Below are 21,126 nucleotides of genomic sequence, written 5' to 3'. Positions count from 1 at the left end.
TACTAAACTATGTCCCATATTTTAAATACCTCCAGGGATGGTGACTCCACCACTTCCCTGGGCAGCTTGTTCCAGTGCCTGAAAGCTTTTGTGAAGAAAGTTTTCCTAATATCCAATCTAGACCTCCCCTGGCACAACCTGAGGCCATTTCCTCATTCTATCACCTGTTACTTGGAAGAAGAAACCAACGCCCACCTCATTCCAAGCTCCTTTCAAGTAGGTGTAGAGTGATAAGGTCACCCCTCAGCCTCCTTTTCTCCAGGCTAAACAACCCCAGTTCCCTCAGCTACTTGCTCTTCATAAGATTTGTGCCTTAGACCCTTCACCAACTTTGCTGCCCTTCTTTGGACATGCCCCCAGCACCTCAGTGCTCATCTTGTAGTGAGGGCCCGAAACTGAACACCATATTAGAGGTGTGACCTCACCAGTGCCAAGTTTATTTGTGAATTTTTTTGGTGTTTTTTTTAACCACTTGGTATCAAATTCTACTGTATCTTTAAAGCAGTAACTCGTTAGTAACATGGTCCACATTGACAGCAAATATCAACCTCAACAGCTGATCAATCCTTTGAGAGTGTCTCTAGCTACCAAGTGGCTCAAATAGGAATCTACATTAATTTTACAATTTAATGTTGGAAAATTCAACTTCTTAACCAACTTGAATTCAGGTCTATTTTAGCACTGAAACACTGTTTGTATGGTAACCTCTGATTTTGTTCATTGTTTGCTACCTGAAGCTAACTTCTGCCCATATTTAAAGCCTCAAGACAGCAGAGTAAGAAGGAGTTCAGCAAGTTATTGTTAATTGCATGACAGTCAGGGAAAGAAGCATCCCACTGAGGTTAAAGTGAAATTGCTGTGGTAATGGCTATCACTGGATACTCTTAAGACTTACTAAAGCTTAAAGAATTATTTCAATTACTTTTGATATCAGTAAGACTTTTTCCCTTTAATTTAAGTAAGATGTATTTAAACAGCCAAAATGAGCCTCAAGAGAAAAACCACTGAATGGAAAGGTGCATGTAAGAAACAGGTAAACACAGGAAAACTTTAAAATGGTAAACCATTGTTTTTCACTGAAGACTGAGATCTCCATCTGAGATACAGTAAAATCACTTTTCTGTATGATCCCTATCCATTATTGCACACAGTTGTCAATCTCCTCACTTTCAGTAACATATACAGGCTGTGTTAACAGTTCTTACCCATGTTCTACAACTCTGTAATTTTGGAAATATCAGGATTCTCCTGGTTTAGAGCTTGGTATAGATGACCTAGACCTGCAATCCTCTTGGGAACTGGAGGATGCCATTTACAAATGCATTACTAATGCAGAAACCCCTCCAAACATGGCTGCATACTTTTGGGGTTTTGTAGAGTTATAGAGCTTCAGCAAAAACAAAGTTCTAGTTATGCAGGTTGGAGATTAATGATTTATTCAGAAACGCCCCAGGGTAAGGGTGAAATGGAAAAAAGAAAAGGCAGTTACCTCCCTGCCAAAGCTATGTGTGTAAGAGACCTTTGCATATTACATGTATGTCTACTTGCTTTATTTACTAACAAAACTTTTAACCACAAACTTTAGAGGTAGGATCCTGTAGCAGTTTGCTGTGACTGACCAGTGAAAATACCCTTTGTGTTCTTCACCTGCTCTGCAGAGTCACAAAAGGAAAAAGGTACAGATTCTAAAATGGAAAAAAAGCAAAATTCTTCAGAAAAATCTACCCTGTGAAAGACAACTTCTACATTTTGTGTTAAGACAGAAGTGGTGCAAAAATATTAGTAATTTGCTGTGAGCTGTTGTCAAACAGCCTCCATTTTATGAATCATGTCAAATCAGTATCCAGCCACTAGTATACCCGTTTTGTCACATAGTTGCAACTTTCTTGGAAAATACTCCAATAAATCAGTATTCCTATTCTTTACCAGTATTATCCTGTCACCCCAAATGTTTTCAGGAGACAAGCTGGTAAGATTCTTGGTACATAATCATTTGATTGCACACAGTCAGTGGACCACACTGGGACTCACTATGTGCGAAGAAGTCACAACTAACCTAAACATCATTTTAATGGGGGAAAAGCTGACAGTCACTTACCTGAGGCAATTCTAACATTTGTCTACAGAAAACAGCCCTTGTCAGGACAGGCCATCAGTTCAATATCAAAAGTAACTAACAGGACTAAGACAGACATCCACTAAATTCTTAAACTCTGCAATAGCTTCTCATCCTTCTCTGTTTACAACAAAACAAGTTAAAATCACTCAATTCAATGGAGCTTGGGAAAAATCCATTTTAACCAGAAAAAAGTCAACAAGCTCAGCCTTGTTACTGAGCTGCAGTCAACAGTTGGAGCAAGTATTCTGCCAACTTCTTGTCTGGCAACACCCCAACAAATTCTGATTTGGACATTGCGAAAACAATCTCATATCCCTCTGATCCTGTAAAAGTTGAAGGATGCTTGATATGAAGATGTACCAAACTGTTTCAGGTTTTCTAGGAGAGAAAGCACTATCATCAACAGTCATAGAACACATCCACTGTTAGTAGCATTAGCGATTGTAAAGTTATGGGAAGTATGTTAAATGGAGAAAAGGTCAGTGAAATTTTTCTTTGAGAGGAAAAATAAATGAAATGGAACTCCTCAATGTCTGAAATGCTGGGACAAAAAAACCCAAACTTAGCTGCAGAGGGAACTGATATCTAGACTCCTGAATCACGTATGCAAGTAAAGTAAGATAGAGATTAAACTTGCACTCTACTGGCTTTTCTACAGAAACAGGACAAAGTTGCAGGAATTTATAATCAGTCATGAGCAGGTAAAGAAGTTGCTACCACAGGGCAGCCAATACATTTTAAGTTCAAACTAGAGTCTCTGTTGAAGTTTGCTTATAGCTTCCTTCAAGAGGCTAGAGCTTAAGACCTCACAATCCATTAGCAAGGGACCATTTAAGGAAAACCTTTCATCTCACCTAGCCAATCTCAGCAGGCAGTTTATATGTTCTCATTTTACTTTACATCCTGGCATCTGCTCCAGAAAATTGACATTTTATTAGCAAACTAGCGTCAGATATAACTGTTAGCTACAGTCAGAATGAGATTTCTATTCCCTTCCTGCTCTCCCCTGCAAGCACTTGGATTTTGTTCTTTAGAAGAGCATTTGTGTATCTGATGTAAAACTGTTATGTAAAAATGGATATTGAGTCCTCCCTCTGTGGTGTTAAAAGGTCTCCAAATTATGTTAGAGAATTGATGCTAATAGGAAAGCTGGCCTGTGAGAGACCTCTAACTTTTACACAGTATACTTCTGTGACTTTAGCTGTAAAACTAACTGTCCTACTTAAAAGTTTAGATACTTTTTACCTCAAAAATGGGAAGGTTATCTTCATGACTGTAAGAATCACCACACTACAACACAACCATACACCACTCCAGCACACATTAGCACCCACAGGCTCTGTATTCATTGCTGTCTTGAATGTGCCACAAGCATTTATGAAGCATTTTAGTAACAGGTGAGTGCAAAAGTGATCCAGAGGCACTCATATCTAAGCTTACTTCACTCAGAAGGAAAGCCAATCTTGTGAGGCATTGCCAAAGTGGAAGAAATAGTTCTCATACAGCTGACATAAATAGCATGCACAAGCAGCATTTAGTATCATTAACAGGTGGCCATGGAACCAGTAGTTCTCCATTTCCACACTGAAGTGTGATGTGTACAACTACAGGAATTACTAAGTGGTAACAGCAAATAAAATTATGGTAGAGTTAAAGTATCAGAAAATACACCAGCAATTGGTTTAGGCACTGATGTTCAGCGGATTAATCCAAGATTTAGGCCAAATTTTTTTTGTAGTGGAAGTTATCACATTCAGCACAAGTTAAAACTAGATTTTTCTTAAAGTCAAATAAAAGTTTAGTTCTAACTGTCATGTAACATTGTATGGGCTCTAAGTAGCAAATAATAGATACTTCCCTAGTTCAGTTAACAATGAATTACGTGGGTATAAGCATTTCACTGTACTTAGATGTATTTTATTGTGTTAGGGTTTTGTTCCCAACTTCAGACATTTTCCTCACGTTGCCTGGGTAATGATGCTGCTTATATTCTAGCTCTGACAGGTAGGGATGTCACCAGCTGTTGGCTGCTCAGCAATCAGCACATAAGCCTTTCAGTTTAAGTCGCCAGTACATTTGACATAGCGATAGTTTCATCTCCCTCCAAAATTTCAGAGAAACTGATGAGCAAGATGGGACACAGTGACTCTTCAAGTGCTGCATTGTCAGTTCACTATATTATGTAGGTGTTCAATTATTTAAGAAAGGTCTTTCTTACAATCAGCACTGGGAGAAGACAGACTGAAGTTCTACTGAGTTTTATGCAGCCTGTTCACCATTTTTCAGAGCCACCCACCTCACCACTGCTTGTCTATTTAAAGATTTTTATGAAACTTGATTTGCTACACTCCAAGGACCAACCCCTTCCAAAACGCAGGGAATTACCTACACAGATTACTTACATGGCTCTATGGCAAAAAGCCACTGCCTTAGTATTCCTAGAACCTGTGGAAGATCCAGTCGCTCCAATCCACCTCAAAGCAGATGTTGAGCTACACAGTCTCACCATCCACTACAACTACAATTTCTTTTTTATTTCAAAAGGATAGCTTTAATAGCACCAAACCTGTTAAGGACAATCTGCCACTTGTTTAACAAGTTACAGAAACTGCAGTTATGAAAAATCCTGAGAAAAGTATAGAAAAACAGAGCAGATTCCTTTTCTGCTTCATTTTAGCATTGTAATTTTACATCATATTTCTGATTTGTTCTGTCTGAAAGGTAATATTATACTGGTTCAGGAGGTTGTAAACTTGAATGCATTAGAGTTTAGCAACTGAAATGAGAATTTTTTTCAAGTTATTCTACAAAAGCCTTAAGCAGTCTAATATCAACATAACATTTCTTCAATGATTATACAGATGATTCTTTGAAATGCACTTAACCCATGAGGACAACTGGAAAATGACATTGACATGAAATGTCAAATAAAGAATTGCCATCTTTTTCTATACCAAAAGTTATCAGCACTCACATTTTGGTTTTTTAAGGTATTTTCAAAAATGTCTCCTTAAAGGAACAAAGTTGAAATGAAGTATCATTTAAAAAGGAACCTCGTATAAAATACTTTCTATCAAACTGAGTCAGATTTTAGTTTTAGACTCCTACTGAGACTGTTTTGCCCACAGAATTTTGTCTGTAATGTAATACATGGTTTAACATACATCATTCTATAATTGCCACACAAGCCTGGTTAGAAATGAGAAGTTGTTTGTTGCCTGCATTGTACATTTATAGTCAGCAGTATGCTAAAACAGGAAAAACCTCTACAAATTAGACAAGCTGTTTCCTAAGTACTTAGTTGCTTGTACATATGCGATACCATACTACAATGAGAAGTCTTCTAACTCAACATAAAAAAAAGCCCTGCAAAAGTGCAAGTGATCCAATTATCACTGGATGAAAGACAGATCAAGTCAAGGGGCACCACACAAGGTAATAGTGTGTTTGTTTACAACAGGATGCTATGACTAGACTAAACTTGCCTCATGCTTTGAGGTGCCTAAATATTAACTGGTACTGCTACTATTTAGTAACTAAGATAGTTTTAGTTTGGTTTTTTTTTTTCACCTGGTGTATCTAGTGACCATATTCCCTTCTCTGTCTCCAGCCTGTTTTATGTCATCAGCCTGGAAGATTCAAGTTAAAATCCTTTCATTCATAAGTTTATGCTGTATGGCATAGAACAGCAGGCTCAGCACTAGCACTCTGCACAAAGGAATAAACATTGCTTATACAGATCAGCTGAAACAAATTAGAATTGATAATACAGAAGACAGAAGGTTAACACTTTTTTAGGGTCATAGGGCTTTATGGCCCTCTCTTGAAGGTCACCTGAAAGGGACACTGGTGCACTCAATTCAAAATTAAGTAGCAAGCTATATTTAGAATTATTTTAAACCCCAGAAATCCTAAAATAATCTAATTTTTATTTGACTGCTAAACTTTCTATAATTACAAAATGGAAAAAAAAGTCACACATACAGTCACTGATGGTTCTAATTCATAGTACATGTATTAGAAATATGGGTGAGGTAAGGACAAAGTGAATGCTTTTGCATACTACCAAAAATCTTAAAGGAAAGTGTGCTAGGAAATACCAACTTTCAGTTTTTCCAATAAACCAGTTGTAGGTTTTCCCCCATAATATAATCTCTTTGAACATTTACTATGAGCTTTCCTACTAAATAGGCACTTGAAATTATTCCGTTTTCAATTTTGAGCTCACTTTAAAATGGTGGATTTAACTCACTGCTGCAAGACAGCAGTCCAAAATAAACATAATCTAAAGGAATTCAGTATCGTCATGTAAGTATGAAAGCACCTTCTAACATACTGTATTTGAGTTAGTAAAGTTACAACTTATTTCAGTGTATTTTGTATGTCCAATAAAAGGTAAATTTAAACTCCTGTGGAAATGCATGCAGATTATGAAGTATAAAGAAGACAGTCTTTAGAAGTCTAATGGCATCAAGCACACCAAATTTTCACTGCATATGCCTCTGTGCATAAATCACACTTTGTTACTTGCTTCAGTAAACTCTCCTCATTTTTTGTATGCAGAAAGCTACCACGCACAGTTTTCTAAAACACATAAGAAATCATTGTATATGGAACAGACTATCAAAACCTTGCTAGTTTGGGAAGAACTTCCATGTATTTCCTGCAGTTTGCATGGCTGCGAAGATACAACTGACAACAATAACTTCATTGTATAAGAACAAAAAGACAAACCTGAACCTGCTGAAAAGCTTTCAGTCTCTTCTTGAATCTAGAAGGTAAAACAAAATCACATCCTCGAGCTAGCAATGCCAACTCCTTTCTCAGATCAGGATCTTGCCGCAAAGAAATCTCCTTTATCCTCATGTTTTCGGATTTCATATAATGTCTCTGTTTGCCAGTCCAGGCACTTCAGTCCCAGTAAATAGCAGAGCTGTTGTATTATCACACAGTGCCACTTAAAGCAGCAGCTGCGCCCGAGTTCTGTGATATTATAAGAGTCAGCTTAACTTCGCCTGCTCCATACATTAAAGGGAACTTGGCTGGAATTGCAAAAAACAGATTGGAAAGTCACTTCGGGGGCCTGCCCTTTCATACATGCATTCCAAAGTCTAAATGGGACAGTATGGAAAAAACAAACCTGTTTGGAGGAGCATCTATAAAAGCAGATTCCAATTTTAAAAAAGCAAGCCTCACAGGAATGCAGAGAGGCCAGCCGTGGTCATTTTGTAGCTTTCTCCTCCTCCCATCCCCCTCAGCTTTTCCCTCTGTCACAAAACACTCACTGTCTAGCTTCAACGAAGTATCTCACTGAAGGATAAGGCTTATTACACAGCAATTAAAATCCTTTTAAACTCTTCAGCCTTTTACCAGGAGCCCTATTACACTGGGAAAATGAAGACAACAACAGAAAAAGCTGCAGATAGACTTTCAGAGTGGCTCACAGCTCCACGAAATAGTGGTTTTTTACATTAACCTAGATCTAAGTTACTTTATTGTAAGAATCTAGTCTTCCAAATGCTAAGGCAGAAAGCAGTAGCAGAAATGAGGTAAATGTTCCCATAATTAAATTATGCTTTACAGAAAAGCTACATTAGAAATATCGATGTCATAACAAAATATGAAAAAAGTTGACAGGAGTCTTTTATAGGAGTCTTATAAACCTTAATATCCACCTAGTAGATTGAATGTGACACATATACAGTAGCACTGAAGTTAGAGTCAGCTACCATTCTACTTCATTTTTGTTTTATTGAACCTCAAATACATGTTTGGGGGGGAAAGGATGGGGGTGTTTAGTCCACAGCAATCTCATTCAGAGAAACATACATCTGATAAGCTTGTTGGGAAATTGAAGTGACCTTCTGTCCTTCCCTTCTCTACAGTCTTAGATATATTATCTGATAACTAAATTAGCACAAAAGCTACTATTGTGATGAAGTTTTTTCAAATATCATCATTATAGCTATAGGTATGGGAAGTCTTGCTCTTCCAGTTCAAGCTGTGAACATTCTAAGCACCCCCAAATTCTCTAAGATATGGGTATGTTGCCCATTTATTATCTGCACCTTGTCATGCACATAACGGCATAAAAGGAAAGATCTGTCCAGCCTTACTCTGTTTTCATCACTCATGTTTTTAAACTAGGACACTTTCTTGATGACACAAAGATGTATACAGCCCAAGAAACACTAAACCAACTCTTTTATAACTAAGTTCAAGATTCCTCTTACTGAATGGTATTGTCTTACCCACATGCTGTGTTATCTATAATCTTTAGCCCTATTCATCCATTCATAGCCATTCTGTCATGTAACAATATATTAAAACCCCACAGTAAATATCCTCATAAGATTAAGAAGTACTAGTAAAACATGATTTGTCCTTTTCGGTTTATCACAAAGCAAATAATGACAAAAAGCCCGTTTTCTTGTTTTTAATTTAGCACCCATTTTCCCCCACCTGCTTCTTTATTGCAACTGGTTATGAAGATACTTCTTTCCAAAGCAGCAGAACAAGAAAGGAACAGACAAGGCAAGAGTCAGACATGTTGTGCTTGGCATGATCAGACTACCAAACTGCATCTAGCAAAACTGGCTGTCACTCACTGTCTTTTAGGAAGATCAAATCAGCTAACCTGTGATAACCCTTAAGCCACAGGGAAGCTAGCAGGGAGCTGGGCATGCAGCACAAAACAGAAGCATGTCTGGAACTTCAGACAAACTTGAGGTGTTGGGAGTAGAAGAATCCTACTCTGGCAACAGATACAACCTTCCTGACCTTCCCCAGATATCTTGGGTCTAAAAGGGGTATTGCAAGGTGGACTGCATTTGAGGTTAGGCAAAATAGGCTTCTTTAATAAGAAAAGTTATCTTCTCGCCTAAATTACTTTCTATGTTCACCCCTTTTCACCAGGTGATGAACTACTATTCACTACTACATTCACAGTCTTGTTTGAGGTGACTGTAGGATGTCAGTAAGATGAATGATTGCCAAATGGAAAGCTAATCTCAAAGACAGACACTTGAACCTGCTGAAGAAGCCTCAATAAGAATCAGTGTTCTGAACTCCATTTTGGAAAGAGTTACAGATCTTTCCTTTTTCCAAATGGGAGCTCAGAGTCCATTACCCCTTAACTAGCCTATGATGTTCAGTATTTTGAATATTCTGTATTTTGTTTTCAAAGTATTGCTTCACTGTCTGACGTAGATGTTAAGTCAATCCCACTGTTAGCCCAATATTGTTTTAGCACTATTGTCACTAGCTTGTTTCAAACCTAGTGGTGGTTTACACACCTGTATGCAGCATACTTGTTAAAAGCTCACAGGTGAAGTATGTACATGCAATTATACATTTAGTTGCAATACATTGTGAGAGGTAAATACACTGGCAGCTATTAATCACTTCCTTTTCACCTTATGAGTGGAAAAGGGTTTTGTATTGCCACATTTAAGGAGATATACTAATTCGTAAAGCAATTTGGTCAAGAACCCCCCAAGATTTATTTTAACCTTTTCAGTCGTGAATTAGCCAGAGGGGAAAGGGAAGGTCAGCTTCCCTCCAGATTGAACTAGGAGCATTCAGGTATAGTGTTACATTTATTCTAAATCTGAATTGTCTCCAGTGAAAGCTATGGCAAACTCCTTTCCTGGGTGAAGGGCTGGATGCCAGCCATCAAGCTGTTCAAGTATCCTGGCAGCTTATTATTAGCTAGATAAACAGCAGGGAAGATGCATGCTCAGAGCTTCCTTCCAAAGCTAAAGATACACACTATGAATGGATCTGGCTCAAGGGACTGTGGTTAAAGAGTTTACCACTTTAACAGAGCTCTGAACATACACAGCAGCTGTGCAATATTTGTGTGGCTTGAACACAAAAGTATTAGAGGGAGACAAAGATGAGGATCGCTAATACTTTGGGTAGAAAGGAAGAAATAGAAATCTGAAGAATACCTCAAAAAACAAAGAATTTGCCTACAAAAATGCAACTTCTTATCAGCAGCATATACTGACAGTAGATTTAAAGTCTTAAGAGATTATGGGGAATCAACTTCAACTCTTTGCGAAAAAAGTATTCAAGCATTACAGTAAGCTTCCAAGAAAGTAAGCTAAATATATAATAAGATGTATTAAGCCATACAAAGCTTTTAGTTACTGGGGTCCAGACTTCAACCAAGTAACATGTGAACCAAGATGACAGAAAGCCTGTTTGGCCTTTGGAGTATGCTTACATAAGGATGAATGAGCAAGACCACTGGGAACAGTGTGCAACCTAATATAAAGCCTCAGCCTGTGATGCTGCAGAAATCAGAGGCACCTGGGTTAACCACGGAAAGAGTACTGCCATATCTCTACTAGTAACCCTTCCCAAAAGTAACTGGCTAGTGAGAAGGAGAATGGAGAAGTTAAGAGAAGATAACTAAAGCAAAGTAGCAGTTTTCTCAATGTAGAAAAAAAGAGGAAACAGCAGGACTAAGTTAACACTAAAGATATTTCAGATATTTAAAATGGAAAAAAGGCAGTACTAGTTCAAGCAAATAGTTAAAGAAGATCTACAGAAATAAAAGCCATGCAGCTAATGATGTTAAGGAAAAAACACAGCTACTGTGAGGTAGGAAGGACAACGAAGAAATTGCATAAATATAACCAAAGACAGACAAACGAAAGCAGCAATTATTTGTTAGACTAAGAGAACATGGATACAATACAAAATACCATGAAAGGTTGTTTTGTTTTGGTTTCCTCAGTCTTCACAGAAGTTTGGGACTAGATTATCACCATTATGTAATATTATCAAGAGTTATTTCTAGACCAGATAGTCCCCACCTGGCCTTTGATATACTCGAAGATGCTGGAACTAGATATGCCCCAATATTTGCATAAATATTAGGCATTTGATAATTAATTGGTTCCTAACTCCTTAAAGGCCCCACAGTCAGACTGAACTTCCAATGAACCTAACCCAACTTCTGCAAAATGCATTGCATAATAGTAGACACAAGTGACATGGCACTTCAGTAAACAAATGCTCGTTGAGCAGATTTTACATTGTTATTTACTGTAGTCTGTAGATCTTAACTACTGAAGACCAGTCGTAGCCTCTGGCTCATTGTTCTAACAGCAGTTTTCAAGGTACCAAGGGGAAAGATCAGAAGGTTATGTTCACCTTGGGTCAGATTTGATTTTATGATCCACAAAGTGAGAAAACACCACTCAGGTAGGCTTGGTAGCACCTGCAGTACCTTTCTGCTTAATGCTATATATAGCAATGCAAGCGTTGACACAGCCTAACTGAATGAAAAATGACAGTGCTTTACTTTGGAAAGAGTTCTAAGACTTCCTCTCAAGTCTTCAAATAGACCTTTGCAGGGGAAAACCTCTTTAGAGCAATGGACTAAATTCTCAGTTGTCCAATTGTGTTATGTTACATTACTATTAGAATTAAGCAAAACATACCCTTCTCAGGAGACTACAGTACACAGCAAGATTTACTGACCTTGAATTTTTGTAGAGAGGGTACTGTAAAACATGAAATGTCTACAAGAATAAGAAAATGAAGAATAAAAAGAAAGCAGCAAAAAATGAAAATCTGCTTTTTGTGCATTTAACTGCCTAAGCAATCAAGAATATTAACATATTTTGACAAGGTGACCTACTTGTGACTGGGGAGGGAAATGCACTGATACTGATTTTTAATACAAAATTCACAAATACTGACTTTTATTTTCATTTCCCAAACCCCCCAATAGCCTCCTGAAATAAGCCCCACCTGGAGTACCGTGTCCACTTCTGGAGCCTCTAGCACAAAAAAGACATGGAGCAGTTGGAACAAGTCCAGAGAAGGGCCACAAAGATGATCAGAGGGCTGGAGTGCCTCTCCTATGAAGCCAGGCTGAGAGAGTTGGGGTTGTTCAGCCTGGAGAAGGGAAGGCTTCAGGGAGACCTTATAGTGGCCTTCCAGTATCTGAAGGGGCCCTACAGGAAAGCCAGGGAAGACTTTTTACATGGGTGTGCAACAAAAGGACAAGGACTAATGAATTTAAACTGGAAGAAGGTAGTTTTAGGCTAGATATTAGAAAGAAATTATTCACTATGAGGGTGGTGAGATGCTGGAACAGATTACCCAGGGAAGTTGTGGACACCTCCAGCCAGGTTGGATGGGGCAACCTGGTCTAGTGGGAGGTGTACCTGCCCATGCAGAAGGGCTGTAACTAGATGATCTTTAAGATTCCTTCCAACCCCAACCATTCTGTGATTCTGGTATGATAACTAAAGGGGCAACCGTTATGGGTGAAGAAATGAAACTTTAGCAATACGACAACTTACAGAGGTATGACAACACAATTATATTGTCAGAACAGCAACAGTACTCTCCACTAGCAGTTTCCACCACTCTCCATCCCTGGAAGTCTTGATGTAAATTATAAATACTCTAAACTATTTATTTCTAAATAGGATTTTTCTAATATACAAAGCTTAAATTTGATAAATAAGTCAAGTAGTCAAAATTGCAGAAGGTATTCTTCAGTGTGTTAACAGCAAGTAAGACAACTAATGTGGTGATCTTTTTTAAAAATCTTAAGTTAGAACAGACTTTTAAAGACTATTTGCTGTAAGTGGTGACTATCATGCAGACTACCAGTACATGGGGAAACAAGAAGAGTCTAGCCTAGTAAGTGCTTCCAACATCACTTAATTTCAGGTAGTTTGCTTTATTTCTTAGTCAGTGAAGTATGTCACAAGGATGAGGATTATTTCCTACATGAGTGATGTTCGTATCTCGTAAGAACGTTTACAAAATCTAGAATATTAACTGTTAAATAGAAATCTAGCCTCTAAAGCAATAAAACTGTTCAGAAACTGTTCTCTTGCTTCTGTGAATTGTAAAGACAGATCAAGTCAAGCCATTTCATAAGCCCTACAAGCCTTCTTTTGTCAAGATAATGTCAAGAAGGTCCAACTGAACCTTATTCACAGTGGACACATTTACAACTCCATTTTAATGATATTTTGCAGTGTTTCCCTTGTCATCACTCATAAGATCTTTCCCTGCATCCTCCTTGCAAACAAGTTTTTACCAGTGTTGTGAGTCTCCTAGTAGGCTCCCAACTTCTCATTTGTTGTCTGAAATCAGTTAGTTTCTAGTAAGATTTGTATAGAACAAAAACGTGAGACTAGTTCCATATGAAATGAAACTAAGCAGTATGCATAAGGTTATATAAGCATATATTCCAACAGCCCTAAGAGTCCATTATCCCTACAAGTACCTGTGGTCAAGACATGGTATATGGATGGCTCTACAGTTTCTAGCTACTTTTCATAGAAAACAGTGACTGCTATGCAAAAGGGGCACATCTAACATGAAGTACAAGAGTACTTGATCACTGATTAGCTTTCTATGGACCCGTATTGAATTGTATGTTGTCCACAAAATACAAACTAATCTTACCTATCAAGACACTAGTACCATCTGGTTAACTTGAAGAACACCACACTAATCCAACACAAAGGAGTTATTTACATATTATACCACAGTTAGAAGATTAAGTTTAGTAACCATTTGTTGTGGACTTCAGAAAGCAAATGAGAGCACTTAATTGGTATCTTCTCAAATCAATGCAACTACCCGGGTGGCCTAATTTTAATTGATTTTTTCAGGATAGCTGAGCGTGCAAAGCCTCAATTGGCAACAATCAGCCATAAGATATTACCGGTGGTATTTTGTAGATTTTTCACTACTCGCTGGAAAATCGTGTGCGTTGACTAGGTCTACAAGTGTAGAAACTAGTCCATTGGATGAACAGCATTAATAGTTTTGTACTGAAATAAGCCCATACATAATTTTGGCCTCAAGCTTAGTTTTTGCTGACTGAGTAAGTGTAAGACATGTGGAGACTCAAAAATGTAAGATGGTGTTCTCCAACATCACTGAAGGAAAAAAAGAAAGCCATCTCCTCTATATCAATATCTAATTTCCTCCTAGACTGGCCACCTGTTAAAAGAGTGAACTGTTTAAATGACTGCTGTAAAGCTATAATTAAGCTTAAATGTTTTGAAAGACTGGGCATAGAGAAGCAACTGGAAGTAATGATTTTGTCCAGCTATGAATTTATTTTGTGTATTTGCTTTTACGTGACAGTTACTTACATAGGAGAGAGTGCCTGTGATTAATAAATTTCATCCAAATTATTGATTTTGTCCTGTGTCAGGATCCAGATGAATGTTAAATTTGAAGAAAGCCATGTATAAATTCTGAACTTGATTTTTCAACACTCAAAATGCCAAAACCTCTGACGATTGGATGCAGAATATAAGAAATATTTACAAGTTGAGGAGGACAGAAATATCTTCTCTTTCAAGTGCAACTGCCACTTTGAAAGAGGACAAGAGATCACTATTGGATTCTAACAAAGAACAGTGTGTAAAAAGAATGAATACTACTTCTAAGAAAAACACAGCATTTATGTCCCAGGGTACAAAACCCAGCTAGAATAAAGCCCACTATCAAAAAGCTACAACAGTGAATAACTGTTTCTCATTTATACATAAAATGAATAGCTGGCTCTCTAATCAGGGTAATGATTCTTCTATTCCCAACTATTCCACCCAGCAAAGCTTAAGAATAATAACACAACATACTACCATTGCTGCTTATGCTGACTACTATTATTTCACTGTACTTGAAACTAATAATGATTTTCTAGGAACGCCTATAACTGCACTCTTCCAGACCTTAATATGAACTTCTGGCTGTCCCTCCTTTGTTGGCACCATAGAAGGAGCTTTATTGTGAACACATTAGTGCTGACATCTGTCATAGTACCCTGTTATCATCACAAAAGTACATCAGTTTGATACCAGGTTATTTACAGTCTGCTTTTAGGTCACGGGCTTGAGTTGGAAGCCAAGTCCACCATCCTCCCCACTTAGTTATGGCACTATTAACACTAACTTTGCACAATACAGAGTTAGGGAGCACATGTGCTAGACCAGCCTCAGTACTGCACACTGTGATCTGGTGCTAATACACTTACATAACCCAGACTTGGTCCTTAACACTGCTTCTAGCGTTGGGGTATCCTAGGAAGCAACTCAGATGCAGGAAACATTGAAGACTAGACATTGAAATTTCAAGGCTGACAAAGCTTAATAACTACTTAAGTGAAAAGCTGGCAGGACTCAAACACTGTGATTCCTCTTACTTTTCTGACATTTTACAAACATGTTTTCTCTCCTTGCTAGTAGAAGGTGGTCTGACAAAAAAAAATTGTTGCACATCTGCAGAACACAGATAGTCTGCCACTAGTCTAAAGGATGCAGGCCTAAGCCCAGCTACCCTTTAACTCAAGTCCTCAGCAGAACTCATTTGTTCCACCACACAGCTGCTAAATGTTGCTATCATGCTCAATCTCCTGCCAATGTTAAAAAGTTTCATTTTAGTCTCTCTTTAAAATAGATTCTAGTTGTATCACTCAATTTGATTCCACTAACTGGGAACACAAATTTGGCAAGAATGGTAGTGATGAAAAAAAGCTATGCAGCAATTAAATAGTAAAAAAAATTTACAGAAATATGGGACAATAGAGTTTTTATAATAACAAACAGGAACAGTATGCTTATCAACCAAAGGATACATCAACCAATTCAAGAGGGACCTTTATATCAAAGGGTGACCCTACAGAGAAACGGAAAATAACTTTAAAGTACTCCAGATCATATCACATTCTCTCTGCATCACCACCCCAAAAAATGCCTATAGGGAATTCTGTGAATTGTTTCCCCAGATGCTTTGCACACCAGCTGGTTAGGATTAAACATCTTGCCTGCGGCAGCTTTTAGGCCTTGAGGCCTGGCATTTTTGACAATGTGATGAACAGGGTACAATTGTGTATACTCCATATGCTTAAGATAATCTAGAGTGCCAGAAACACTCCTAAATCCATGTACAGCAGTGATAAAGGTTATTAGAAAGTTACAACAGCTATTCTTCAAGTTGGAAACTTACAGCTCTACAATTTCCTTTCTTTGCAAGTATAAAGGCATAAAATGTTCAAGATTAAATGTTGAGAATTATCTGTGCCTCTGATATTCTGTTACTTTAAATATAAGTCATAAGTCTACTTGCAGAATGGAGGGCTTGTGAGCACTTTACATCACAAAGATCACAAATGAACAACAAACCACAAAGATGACCAGAACTTTGCAATTACAGTGTTCATACAATGGATGCAGTCAGACACTGACCTCACTGTCAATGACAACATGCAAGTGAAGGGAAGTATCTCCCCTAAAGGGAAAAAACAACCACAGACATACACTGTTTTGTTTTTACTTGCACCAAACACACTATAACCATAGAATTGTTAAGGTTGGAAGGGCCCTTAAAGATCATCTAGTTCCAACCCCCCTGCTCTGAGCAGATGAATTTTCATGGTAGACTTCTGTCTAAATTTCAAATTTCAGCAAAAACAGGTGGCAATTTCTGAATTTTAGATAAAACCCTCAAACTTCAACTACAAGCTAAGCTCTGAAAAAGAGAAAGGATCTCCTTGAATACAATAGCTATCAGCTACGTCACTGTTAAGATGATTAACAGTTGCCATCAGAACATCAACTTGTTTGGCTCAAATGCTACTGTTTATGGTCTTAAAGCTTATATACCCAACTAGTTTCAAGACTTGCCTTCCAAGAATGCTTCCCATTCTGCAAAACATGTTTTTCTAACAAGTACAGAAACTGTAGCATGAACATGTGTTTTCCTACACATTCGCACTCACTACCTGGTAATAACCTGATGATGACAGTTTTCTGTTAGCAGCTTCATTGTTTAGTGTCTACCAAAAAAGTTGCAGGAACATTTTTAAGAAAGAGGAAAACATGTACAGTGACCTTACCCATAAGCAAATGTGGTTATTAATTTCAGGGATACAGAAAATATATCCTGCTAAAATGAGTTTACTGCCTGCATGCTGCATTATGAGGATTCCTGTATACAGTAAGAAAAAGTTTAATAAGATGCCTAAGTTGACTTGGCTGGATTTAAAAGCCCTTTCCTAATATCACCCTCAGGCACACAGAGTTCAGCACATCAACATTCACCATTTTCTATTACAATGCTATTTAGAATTCAAATCTGTATCTCTGGACAAACAATACAAGTGCTTTTTTTTTTTAAAAAAAAAAAAGCTATCTGGAATATTTTCTTTCATTGTTAGGAATGAGATAAGGACCTCAAACTTACTTAAACTCAAATGAGGTAGGTAAAACTATTGTGACCCAAACTATGAACAATGACTAAGTGCACAAAACCAGATGCATTACTTTTGTCATGGCAGCAGGTAGTTTATGGCTGCAGAGGGAAAAGGGGTATATTTTGCTTTCTATGAGAAAATACACTGTCATGGCAGAACATGTAATTATGCAATTCTTTGTGCTATTTTAAGAGCTGATGTAGGCTCCAAATTTAATTTATGCTTTTGTATGAAGCTTCAGCTCTGCTGAATAATAAAGCCATAAATAAGTCTCTTATTGCTTGGAAACTTCCCTTGCCCAACTCCTTGAAAAAAAAAACACAATGAACCAACAACCTAACCCTCTTAGCACTATACAAAAAATTCCAAATAAGTAAAGAATGTTACTCTTTACTAATCTCTTCTAGTTCTTCTTTATGGGATCTCCTCAAAGCTATCAACCAAGACACATGAAGAGAAATTGCAGTACATGAATCAGAGATCAAGTACATCAAGTAACAGTGACTTCTAGTGGACACTCACCATTTGCTGGCTTTCATCCAATACCAGAATAAACTGCTAATTTCCTACATTTCACTACAACACAAAACATAACGGCACAAACCTAGAGAAAAGAAGTAAATAAATTGCCATGCCTTGCTGTCTGGCTAATGATTATGTATCAAATAAAAGTCATTATTATAGGGCCAATCTAGACAAACCACAGTCTTGAAACCAAGAAGTGGGGACTTCAAGCTAGATTTGAAAATTAATATTTACAAAATCAAGACAACACTCAGATTAAATGTTTTAGTATGAAACAGTAGTCACGTTGTTACTCCTGTTGGTCAAAAGGTAAGTATGTGCTTTCAATACACACCACTATCAGACAAGAACTAACAGATATTCTTAAATATCCTCAGCTCTACTCTCTTCTGTCCTTACCAACCTGAGAAGGCTACCCTGGGACAACAGGAGGTTTGACCAGCAAAATGAGTTAGATACCAAAGTATGTAAAGTGAGCGGAAGTATTGATCACTTACAACTTACCAGTATTATTTATTATATGAATTTATAGTCCCATAGCAGAAATAGCATACACATAATTGTCTTTCCAGTTTTGTTTTTACAATTTATGAAAAGGGCTAAAAAAAATCGATTGAACTGAACTGCAAGTTTAAAAAAATCTCAGGTTGGGGGCGGGGGTGTCATTAACGCACAGAGGACATTGTCTATTGCAAACCAAGACCTCCTTAGAAAGGAAGCACTGAGGGTACCATGCAGTACCAAAACAATTACTTTGTTAATATTCAGATTCAGTAGAGACAAATTTGAGTCTTGTACTAACAATAGTGCCTGGTATCAGTAGACAAAGGAATATTTGCAGTCAAGGCAGCGTGTTATAAAAATAACACTGCAAACAACCACAGGGGCTTACACGGTTAATGCAATCTAGTTGTGAATAAATGTAAGGGTCTGTTATTGAAAACATGGCATCTGAAGCATCAACATCCAGGCTGGGTTACCTCTGGCAAAAATTAAACAAGAGATATCCAGCAACTGTGATCTGTTTAGTGAACTAAACAGCCTTTGTCATCTACCATATTTGATACTATGCTAGATTTTTCTTTTAATATAAAATGTATTTCACAAAAGACACCTGCTTACTAGTGGCTATGTGACCTGTGTATCCAAGTTGGGGCTTTCACAATTATTTCTCTTTCATTCTCCCACTCTAAATATGGGTCCTTCTCCCATTAGACACTGCTCAGTGGACACAAGGACATTATTGAAAACTATTATAAATCTATTTCCAGCTTTTCTGCAACTTCTACTTTGGTCATGCTTGTTAAGAAATTTAAGAACATGCATACTAGCCCTACCTGTATTGCATCAGAGAGTCAATATTCAGAAAGCAATAATCACTTGTTTTGACTTTTCCTCACCTGTGCTGCATCCACTGAAGCAAGTGTAAAATAGAAATCAGTTACAACACAGATCAACATTGCAGGATGTTTAACATTATAGCTTAAAACCAGGATATATCAGATCTAATCAGCTGTACCAGGCATGGAATTTTTAAGATGCCTTCCACTCTACAGTTTTAAGGAACAAGGGCAATATTGTTCTGGACAGAAAAATTATTGGAAATGAAAACCAGTTCTTTTCATTACATGTCAGGCATGTATGACTTACAAAAAATAACAGAGCTGCAAGGAGCCAAGAACAGTCTTCTGGAACTTTAGGCCACATGGCCTTTAATGCTAATGACAAACAAACAGACCTTTTATGTGCAGTGCCACTGCTTCACTCCACTCCCAACACCTCCTGGGAGGACACTGAATTACTCACATCATTTGCCAATACCACAAACACAAATTCTCTTACATTCAAACAAACAGGTCTAAATAAGTAAGAAACAAACTTACAACTCTGGTTCCTGAGGATCGACGTGTTGCTCTGACATTAGAAGTGTTCCTTGTGCTGGCTGGAGTTGCCAATGGAAGAGTAGTAGAAAGCTGAGGAGGACTGAAAGACATCAAAGGCAATCTGGAATCTCCTAATATGCATTGCTTGGAATTGCAATTTTTATTAGCAAGCCTCTCGTTTTTACTGTTTCCTGAGTCTCCATTACCAATCTCCGTTTTCTCCTCATTCTTGACTCTTCTCAAGCAGTCCTTTAGTATCAGCTGAGTTGCAGGCCGACTCAACCAGCACAAAAAGAGTTCATCCACCTTCATTTTCAGAACAGGTTGCAGAACTTTCCCTGCTGACATTTTCTACCAGTTTCCCTTTTTGTTGGCTTAAATTCAAAGCAGAGGTTTGACAAGAACTTACTTATTCCACTCGATTTTCAGTGTTTCACAGCCTCTAGGACTCCTGTTGAAAAAAACCCCCACTATTATTTAATCTTACATACACACTAGCATGTGACTACAACAACATATAGTAATTTTGTAAGTATAAGCCTTTAATCAGAGTCAAATCCAGAGGATAATTTATTTTCCAAGAATACTGTGTAAATGATGGAGATTAGAGAGAAAGCTACTGCACTCAGACTTTCTCAGAGCTATCTAACAAATATTCCCAAAAACCGTGTTAAGAAAATCCACATTTATTATGACAATCAGCCTTGAAAAGACTTATAACTGAACCTGCTAAGAACTAAATGTCTAAGCACTTTATGCAAAGCCTTGGTGACAATACAATTCAGATTTAAGAAGCAGGCCTTCAAGTCAAAAGATGTAGAGCTAAGACTGAAGGCTCTATTTTGAAGCCTGTACTTCTTACTTAAAGACCTTGCACTGCGCATTGCAGCCCAAGATGCATCCTCACGAGTGGTGCCCTGCCTTCTCCAAGACCCTTCCTCAGCAGTTGATTTGCCTGCTCATTTAGCACCACTGAGTAATTTGGCATTTTAAGAATGGATCTATTTGACATCCACGTTTCCAGCTTTTTAAAGCTGATGTAAAACATGATGTGATCGGAGAACTGGGACAGTACAATTTCAGGTTCAGCTGCTCACCTGACACAGAATACATGAACCTTCAGGGAGCCAGGGGACTGGAGTTACACACTAGAGAACAGAGTGCAAGTTACCCGGGTCACCTCTGCAAGCACTGGAACTTGGAAACCAGTAACACCCAGCCAACCGATGCGCTGTTACAACCAGAGCCCAGCCCTCACCCCACAGCAGCACTCAAAACCTCGCCACAGCTCACCAGTTACACGTTTTAACCCGCGATGCCCAACAACCCCGCAGCTCAGCGCTGCTGCT

At 38.0% G+C, this 21,126-nt stretch overlaps 1 protein-coding gene across 2 annotated transcripts in view; it reads right to left on the bottom strand.

Annotated features, from left to right (window-relative positions):
* PPP2R3B (protein phosphatase 2, regulatory subunit B'', beta) overlaps nt 1–20,125 on the bottom strand; it is a 45,493-nt gene extending 25,368 nt beyond the window's left edge. Inside the window, exon 1 of one of the 2 annotated variants that reach the window (XM_010001173.1) lies at nt 19,778–20,125. In XM_010001173.1, the coding sequence (XP_009999475.1) occupies nt 19,778–20,125 (348 nt within the window). Of the gene's footprint in view, nt 1–6,853; nt 7,159–19,777 lie in introns of those variants that run through there. The other variant, XM_010001174.1, reaches the window with a different exon arrangement.
* Between the last annotated feature and the right edge of the window lie 1,001 nt (nt 20,126–21,126).

Source organism: Chaetura pelagica, unplaced genomic scaffold, assembly GCF_000747805.2.
Source record: "Chaetura pelagica isolate M959 unplaced genomic scaffold, ChaPel_1.0 scaffold266, whole genome shotgun sequence".
Lineage (NCBI taxonomy): Eukaryota > Metazoa > Chordata > Aves > Apodiformes > Apodidae > Chaetura > Chaetura pelagica.
This window is presented reverse-complemented; position numbering and strand designations above follow the sequence as displayed.